The 9,413-nt window shown below is 31.4% G+C and overlaps 1 protein-coding gene across 6 annotated transcripts in view; it reads left to right on the top strand.

Moving 5' to 3' along the window:
* Shab (potassium voltage-gated channel shaker cognate b) overlaps window positions 1–9,413 on the top strand; it is a 45,383-nt gene that overhangs the window by 29,527 nt on the left and 6,443 nt on the right. For all 6 annotated transcript variants that reach the window (XM_088266635.1, XM_088266638.1, XM_088266636.1 and 3 more), the window contains exons 2-3: window positions 2,986–3,159; window positions 4,260–4,794. In XM_088266635.1, coding sequence (XP_088122761.1) covers window positions 3,047–3,159; window positions 4,260–4,794 — 648 coding nt within the window. In that variant the 5' untranslated portion in view covers window positions 2,986–3,046. The remainder of the gene's footprint in view (window positions 1–2,985; window positions 3,160–4,259; window positions 4,795–9,413) is intronic.

The raw sequence follows: 9,413 nt of genomic DNA, 5'->3' as shown, positions 1-9,413 counted from the left end.
TACAACAACAAAACATATATTCTTATATCCTTCACGCCAGTGCGAATTGAGATTATCTTAATTTAACGGACTTGGTATTAACCACAACTAATTCTTGGTAACATTGCTCTGATTCTTGAAATTGTTCAAACATAACTTTTTGATAGGAACCGAAGTTTTCTATAATAGGATAATATTATGGACTAATCTATATCGGCAAATTTCTCTCCGGTTGTTAAAATTTTCCATTTCATGCCCCGCTTGACGGCTAAATACACTAACGGCCATATTACGTTGGTCGAGCAGTATAATTCTGTAACTGAAAGCTGAAAGCCAGGAAGTCAGTTTTCCCAGCGTTCTAAAAAATACAAATAAGTACTATGTTTAAAAAAAAAATTAAAAAAGGGATCCCACTAATTTATACCCTAATTTAACATAAAACTGTATTTTATATATTACGAGTATATTAAATAACTGGCAGCAGCAGGCACCTCAGTGGTTGGAGCGCTACGTGCAGCGCAGTCAAGGGATAACTGGAGAAGAGTCATTGCTTCTGCAAGGGTCACAAACCTCAGCAATGAGGAATAAGACGGAGAAGAATTTAATAATTTTAATTTATATTTTTATCTTTTCTTTGAATAAACTTTTTCAATATGTAAAAAAAGCAGTTTTAATAGTAAAATATATTTGAAGAGATAAATAATTTAAAATCATTTGAAAAACTTCATATTTCCTAAAAAAAAATTGCTAATTTGACTTTCAGCTATGAGGTACAATATTTATCTGATTTCCGGCGAGCGCTAACCAGAATTCACTGTGTGTTCGTTTTATGGAAATAATTTCGAAATACGTATTCCGAGAGTGATAGACATCCCGAAACAAGAGGATACCCCATCTCATTACGGAATTCTTTGTTAATCAAAGCAAAAATATTTTCATTCCGTTAAATTGCATATTGAAATTTAAAAAATTGTATGTTTAATCTCAACATGCCCTTTTCCATTACATTACATTACATATTATTTAATCATTGTTATTTATTCTAAACCTTAAGCTGAAGTGTACAGGCCTGCTGTGCAAGGTTGATATGAAATCACCTAACTCAACTCTTATTCGCACTTAATAGTGCATACGGGACTACATTGTTTCGACGCGGTATTATCTTAATCGTTATTCATACGAAGACATAAGTTAACAATCATATATCGCTCACTCCTTTCAAGAACGTCATAAATCAAAAAACTTGATTTTTCAGGAGAACGTTTTTAAAGTTTAAAAATATAATACAATGTTTTAAAAATAAATATAAAGCAACTTACTGAACTTTTTACTGTGCAACAGATCTTTTAAAGTAAAACCGGAAGGTTTTAACTCCATTTGAAAAATATTTAGTTTATTAAAAAAAAAATAAACAATACCTTTTCCTCAAAATGCAAAAACAACACTTTCTGCCCTGTAGCGGGTAAATATTAAGTTTAAAATATGCTTCTTTTGCTGGGATATAGTACCTTTTTTGGGCATTCCGAAAACATGCATAACTGAAAATTGACGATTTTTATTTATGACGTTATTGAAAGGAGTGAGCGATATCTGAAATAGATTGCATCATTCAGCCATGTCGTATTTGAATGCATAAACAATTTTTTTACATTATGATTTTTAAATCTTTTTTGTAAAATGTGCTCTTGGCATGGAAAAACTCAGCGAGGGCGGATTATTGTAATTTGTTATTTTTAATTATGTATATGATGAAATTAATTAATAAATAATACATGTAAGAAGTCAAGTATGAGTTTATTGTAAATATGATATGTTAAGAGAGTTAAAATGTTACACAGATTCAGCTGCTGAAACTGTGATCCAATCACCAAGCCTTTGTGCAAAATTAGCTTTGCATCATTTTAATGGCATTCTCTTTAGCGTGTTATGTGAAGAACAAAGAAGTATAGTATAGTACGAGACAAAAAGCGTGTTATATAGAACGGGTCTCTTTTTAAAGTAAAAGGACCTTTAGAGCGGCTTTTTAAATAACGCTAGGTAAAGCTCGCGTTTCAAGAGTTGATTAAATTACATATGGTAATGTTTTAGGTCGCGTGCTATTTGCTGATCCGTAGATGCGATCATCCCTTTGGTTAGCCGGCGACTGATTGTGAAGTAGATATCACAGTGTATAATGTGCAGATAGGCTGACCCCATTAAAAAAACATGTATTTATGGTATATAAATTTCAAGGTTATTTTCTCGCTTTGGGGTTAAAACACGAATGTCGCGATCAGCAATCACTAAAATAATAACATGTTATTTTCACCATAAAACCATAATTTTTCAACGTGATTAAGCTTATGTAATCAAGTTTTTTTCGGCGAAGTATTTTTGCGTAATACTTTCTTATTTTTTTGTTAATTATATATTTTTATATTTAATGATCGTGATTCAAATGCGAGTACGTCAAAGGTAGAAAACGTTCATTAAAATTTTCCAAAATAAATTTCATCGAATAAAGGGAACGGTTAGTTCGAGACTTCTCTCTTCAAAGATTGCGGTTATACATTGAATTGTCAATCGGATGAATTTCGATGATTTCTTCTGTTATACTGACTTAGTGAACTGAGATTATTGATTCATTAATCGATTAATCGGTCATTGACATTTGTCTGATGAGTGGTTCTATTGGATCCATATTATTAGATGATTTCATACATTATCAAAAATGATACATCGATACACGTGTCACAATAGATTTTAATAAATAGTGGTATTTTCCAAGTGAAAATTAAAATTAAAATGAAACGACATTACCACAAGGTGACTGGCGAATCAATTAATGAGATTTTCATGGTACCTACCCAAATCATATTAAGGAAAATTCTTAGTGTATTACAGACCAAAATAAACAATACAAACGTTTGCATATAAAACAAAAAGATGGGAATATTTTTAATAAAAAAATAATAATAATTTGGATCGTGCGGATGTGAGGTAGTATTAATAAACGCGTGTTTCCAGATGATCCTGCGACGGGAGTACGAGCTGGGCGGATGAGGTGAGGGGAGGGGAGCGGGGAGGGATGCTGGGCGGGAGGGAGGGCGGCAGCCGCGAGGGGGCGCCCGGCCTGCTCGCGGCCAGGATGGACGAGCCGCCCTGTCTGGAGGACGCGCCCCCCACCATGCACAAAGCCAGGTAAACTACCAACACTAGCCCCTCTATCTGCCTCGTGACGATCTTTAGAAGATGGAAACTACATATTTACCAAATTAGGTTATTCGGAGATTATTAATTAAAGCGCCCTTGAGGTAGTATTTTACGAAATTGGCGCTACATCATATGGGACACCTCGATATAGACATATTTTCACAAGTGATATTCAACGTCAGGGAGACTCGACATGTCAATATATAAATAGAATTCAAGGTATTCCTTTTAAGGGATGTAAGGCCAGCTCATGACTCACCAAAAAATTAAAATATGAACTGCGTAAAAGTGCCTTAGTTTTCGAGATATTTCAACTTTTATGAATTTCCTGAAAATCTACTCCTTAGATTAGTTTTTTGAGTTCCACTTCTTAAAATTTTCATAATTTAGGATTCTAATTCATGTTTTACATATTACGTTTTTTTATCAAAGTCTGCAAAATACGCACTACGTTATGGCGGCGTCGATGATGACAAAAAAATCTCCACTGAGAATTTTTATATATTTAAAAACAGGATAAGGTCTCATGGATCATAATATTTTGGAACAAATCTATGATAATCTATCAGTTATGTGCTCCATATTTTTTAATCTGGGAGTAGAATTTGAATATTTAAGGATTTGTATGAGAGGAAAAGGAAAATAGCAGCATTTGTGTATCCATACTTGCTTGTGCAAGATACGATAAGATTTATACAACTTTTCAAAGTTGTATAAATCTTATATTTATACAAAAAAGAATATTTTAATATCATATTTTATTTCAAAGAGAAATATTTTACAACCACGATATCACCAAATTAATTGCAACAACATCCAAGTTTTCAATCGGTTCTAGAATATAATATACTCGTAGCACATCGCACGTTGTTCTAGTTATAATTCCTGACGCAATTGCTCTACGGGCACTTCTTCCGTGTAACACCCTCACCTATTTATAGCCCTCGTTAAGGTTACCGTATTCTGTCCTGACATGCACTCCTTCCGGTTTAAATCCAGCCCTCGCGTTTTACGAGTATGTGTTATAGTAGTTATATAATTGTTTGTTAGCAAGAAGCGCGACGAAGTAAAATGAGTGCCAATTGCAGATCGATGTCCTCCTTACCACCGGAGCCGTTCATGATAATGCGCTCGAAGGCGCTGAACCGGAGAGTGAGCATCAACGTGGGCGGGGTGAAGCACGAGGTGATGTGGCGCACGCTGGAGCGGCTGCCGCACACGCGGCTGGGCCGCCTGCGGGACTGCAACACGCACGACGCCATCACCGAGCTGTGCGACGACTACTCGCTGGTCGACAACGAGTACTTCTTCGACCGCCACCCCAAGAGCTTCAGCTCCATCCTCAACTTCTACAGGACGGGCAAGCTGCACCTGGTGGACGAGATGTGCGTGCTGGCCTTCAGCGACGACCTGGAGTACTGGGGCGTGGACGAGCTGTACCTCGAGTCCTGCTGCCAGCACAAGTACCACCAGCGCAAGGAGCACGTGCACGAGGAGATGCGCAAGGAGGCCGAGAGCCTGCGCCAGCGGGAGGAGGAGGAGTTCGGCCAGGGGACTTGCGCGCAGTACCAGAAGTGGCTCTGGGACTTGCTGGAGAAACCGACCACCAGTATAGCTGCGAGGGTAACCTTTTATTCTATTATTCGCGTCATCGAAGAAATACGAGTAAACTAGTTTAGGTCTACAACACATTAGTGAATTGAAACCATATTATTTACTCCAGTTGATGGGTATATTTGCGAGATCTACTAAATTCAACCGCAATAAATCTCAATGGTTTAATTTTACCATCCGAGTGACACAAGTTACGAGTATCGTTATGCGACCCCAAATCACCTACATGTAGTCTGTGCTATTCTTCCATTTCGTATCCCATATAGCAGTATGTTATGTCTTCCATCCTGAACTCCTTCACTCACATCATCTGTATCCCTTCAAATGCATTCCACTCCTCTTAGATCTGGGGCGCAGAATTGATCATCTTGCCTTCCTATAATTATAATATAATACGAAAATTTAATACTGTGCCCTGTGCACCATTTGGGTACCATAGGGGCCAAGAAAAGAAGAAATCTCAGTGGCAGATTATTTACATTTTAGAATAAATAACTTACATATTTTAATCGTTTTTGTAACACTATTAAATGATTTATGATATGTATTTTAAAACATATTTTATATTTTATTTGTTGTTATTGTATTTCAGATGGTCTGTTAAGAATATAGATTATTGATGATTGATTTGGTTGATTTTATAATATACCTTTCATATAGTTAATTTAGAAAACTTTTCGTAACTCATACTAAAAAAATCAGAGTCAAATGTAGTCTCTTTATATTATATTTCTTCCTTCTCAAAAATAATTCTCATTTTTTTCAGGATTATTTTACATTACTTTGATGGTTTTTTATTTGTTTCCTTTTAACTTTTTACAACTGATGGAAAAAAATACACTGGAAATGATTTTTCAAATGGAACAAAAAATATAATATTATTTTCAAATATTCCTTCCTTCGATTATCATTGTCCTATTTTTTTTAAATATACATATTTTATTTACAGAATTCAATTATTCAGATCGACTCGTGTTTTACATATGTAAAATATTTTTACACATGTATTTCAATTATAAAAAAATATTTTCTATTTTGTTTTGAATAAAATAAAAATACATTTTAATCACCACCTTTTGTGTAAAAAAAATTATAAAAAGTTTTGTAATATTTGAATAAAACTTGGAGTTATTACAATGCCTTCTGCATTTTTTTTGATGGTCGAGTAATTTATCATTGTAGTGGACATACTCTCATTACTATCATTAAAAAATATCATCTATCTATCACATTATTAATGATTAACATTACTATAATTAAGTTAAGTAAGTATTTGTTTTACTGACATAATGATATTCATAAGTTGAATTTAACGACAACAGTAAACTGTTAAACTTATTATAAAGTTAATTAATTTGTTTACATTAGAAGTTTAACATGGTTCTATGTTGTTTTGAATCAAAGCTTTTTTTGTTGAAAATGCTTTTCTTTTTTTCCACAGATCCGCTTACAATGAATTTTATTTTAAAGATGCCTAGTGACAGTATAAATGAATGGCTCGTTGCATTAGGAATGTCGGTTTAATTGTGTGTAGTATTTATTTATAAATAGGTGTGATATCATGTCTCTTGGCATCAAATTGTATAACTCGATGCGAGATCTGCGCACATTTTCTAACATCCTTTTTCAAAGTAATTTCATACTTTGAAATAAATATTTAGAGTTAATTTCAAAGTATTTTGCTTCAAGCTATAACACGTTAATAAAATATATTTTTACAAGTATGTCACGCATTTACTGCTATGTATTTCTTAAATTAGTAACCATTTTCATACAATATGTGATTAAAGAATAAATACAGTGATCAGGGTACATATGTACTAGTATTAATGTTTTAAATATTTAAAGCATTAACTTTATGGTCATACATTTTGGCAAAATGTTAATTATTTCAGTATTTAACCAAATTTATTTTCCAAATAAAACACATTTAATTAAGTATTGGTAATTTAAACAAATTAACATATTCTTTAATCATCAGTTTTGTAGCTCTTTAGAATTTGCAATTAATTGTTGAAATATTAATAGTAGAAAATTATATATTTATTATATCATTATAATGTATAAATAATTCCGTTATATCTTGAAGTAGACAATGCACCTGAATCATTCGTATTTTATATAGATATAATATTTCAATGTATGTAGATTTTTTTAAATGGATTAATAGATTTGTCTTAAAAACGTAGACAGGTACGTAAAAATAACAATTTATTTAACTTTTTGTAGTAGGTAGATCAATACTTGTAATATGTTCACACAAATTAATTAAAACAGTTTGACTACATTTTGAAATAATAATCTAGTTTAGTTGGTAAATGAGATAATAATATGAAATATTTACATACTTAACTAGGCACAGGTATTTTAAATGACTTTTTCAGACGGGATAATCGATAGCCCGAAATTTAATTGACTTTAAACCTTTAAACCTGTAACATTTATCGTAATTATTTTTTTTTGCTTAAAACACCGTTTTTGTATTGAAAGTTTTTCTTCGAAATAGATCTATGGTTTTGAAAAGAAAAGCATTATTGAAAGGTACGAAGTTAAAAAAAACATAAAAATATTTTTTCAATATGTATTCTGAAAAAAATATATATGTGCATGGAGACACATCTAGCTCCTCGCGCAGTCTGTCTCGTAGTGAATTAAATATCTTCGAGTAGGTACCTGAAGTACCTCCTTAAACATTTTGTACTATTCATAAATAATTTTAGTTTTTTAAGAGTTTTTTATACATATATAAAAATAAAGAAAGTACTGTACCTATATTAAAGATAAAAAAAAACTTATTACAAAACATAAATTAAAGAACAGTAAATTCTCTCTTCACTCATCTAAACATTCAAATCAATTGGGTGTTTTAACCTTTAAAATCCAGATTTTTTAATATGGTATTTTTTATTTACCAAATACAGGGTTAATTCAGAGGGTTTTAGTGAAAATTAATAATATATTTTTTGAAAATTGAATACATAAAACATTTACATACTTAATTGGTACTTTTAGGTAATAAGTATTTAGTAAATATATTTAGAAAATATGCAAAATGTTCATACACAGTTCTCTATGCAAATTTCTCATAATTGATTTGGATTTTACATGCAGGTACATCAATAAAGAAGGTGTCTTATGCTTCAAGAATAACGGTACTGTTTATATATTTATTATTGGTCGTTTAGTAAGAATTGAATGGTTTGTTATGTGATGAAATGGTAGGAAGAGAGAAGTAGTGTGAGAAAAATAGAAGAGAATAAAAAAATGTGATTAGGCTCATAGCAGTACTGAAAAATGTTTTCAAAATTATTAGAATAGAGTCTTCAGTGCTAAAATTTTATATCGCTGATTTTTCTATTAGGTGTTAAGCCATATAGTCCATCATCTGAGCTGACAGACACTGTACTGTAATTTAGAGAAGTCGACAGAACCTGCTTCTAGAATTGCGGTCATAATTTCTAAAATAATAATCTAAACGCATTTAAAATATGATTTTTTATTAATTGTTATTATTATTATGTTTGTAAACAAAAATTAGACTTGACACTGGCAGAAACATCCTCTCATTGGGGGGCCTGCCAAATAATAATTAAAATAAAAATAAAAATGTCCAAAGGACACGTGGCTATGAAAAATACCATTAGAATCTGAATGGCCTTTAAAATTGAAAAGATATGAATTCTGTATAAAAATTACATATTTTTTATATAGTCTTGGAATTCCTTTAAATTCAACAATTTTGAGGATACTTTAAAAAGGTATAAATTTTTACTCTTGGTATAATAATTATTTTTATGAATTTTATAGGAATTATAAGAACTTATCAGCAGAATAATGATGATAAATAATTCTAGTATTAAAAGGCATTATAATCACTGAACTTTAATATTTCATTAAGTAACTATCATAGGTTATATTAGTCGTTCATTATTTATTTTGTTTTAAAATATCTGTGATAAATTTATATGTGTATAGTATAGGCTCGTTAATTTTAACAACCTTAATTTGATGTTGCCATAAATTGAAAAATATTACATAAAACATTAAAAAATTTAAGTAATTCGTTGGTTCGAAATAATTTTACCAAAATTCGAAGCAAAATTTTAAGAAATAAGCAGAAAAATCATTTTGAACTGATTAATATTTCTGATTCCTTTCACGGTATTTGTTATTTTGTCTTTTTAAATATATACTAATTGCTTTCAACACATCACAACGCATTCAATTAGTGACTTTATTTTTTGAACTTTCTAATTTGAAATTGGAAATTTATTTGGAATTTTGGTATCTTCAATTTTGAACTTACGAACTAACTCTATATGGGGTTCCTTCACAGTTCCACACAAAACGCACACCTTTCATCACGGTATTGTAATGATTGGAACGACTCGAGTTAACGTGATGGTGAGACACATTCCCAAAGTCACGTCTCACATAATTTGCAATGATGCAACTATTACACATTTGATCATAACAAAACTTTAAAAATACAAATATACACGATTTGACATTAACACATTTGCTGCCGGCTTACTCTATATATATCCTACATAATCCTCCTATATTATTTAAAAATACTATACTTATTTAATAAAAACACTTTATTTTCAAACAATAACAAACTCTTC

This window comes from Brachycentrus maculatus, unplaced genomic scaffold, assembly GCF_059751285.1.
Source record: "Brachycentrus maculatus isolate JH-2025_06_01 unplaced genomic scaffold, ASM5975128v1 h1tg000272l, whole genome shotgun sequence".
Lineage (NCBI taxonomy): Eukaryota > Metazoa > Arthropoda > Insecta > Trichoptera > Brachycentridae > Brachycentrus > Brachycentrus maculatus.
This window is presented reverse-complemented; position numbering and strand designations above follow the sequence as displayed.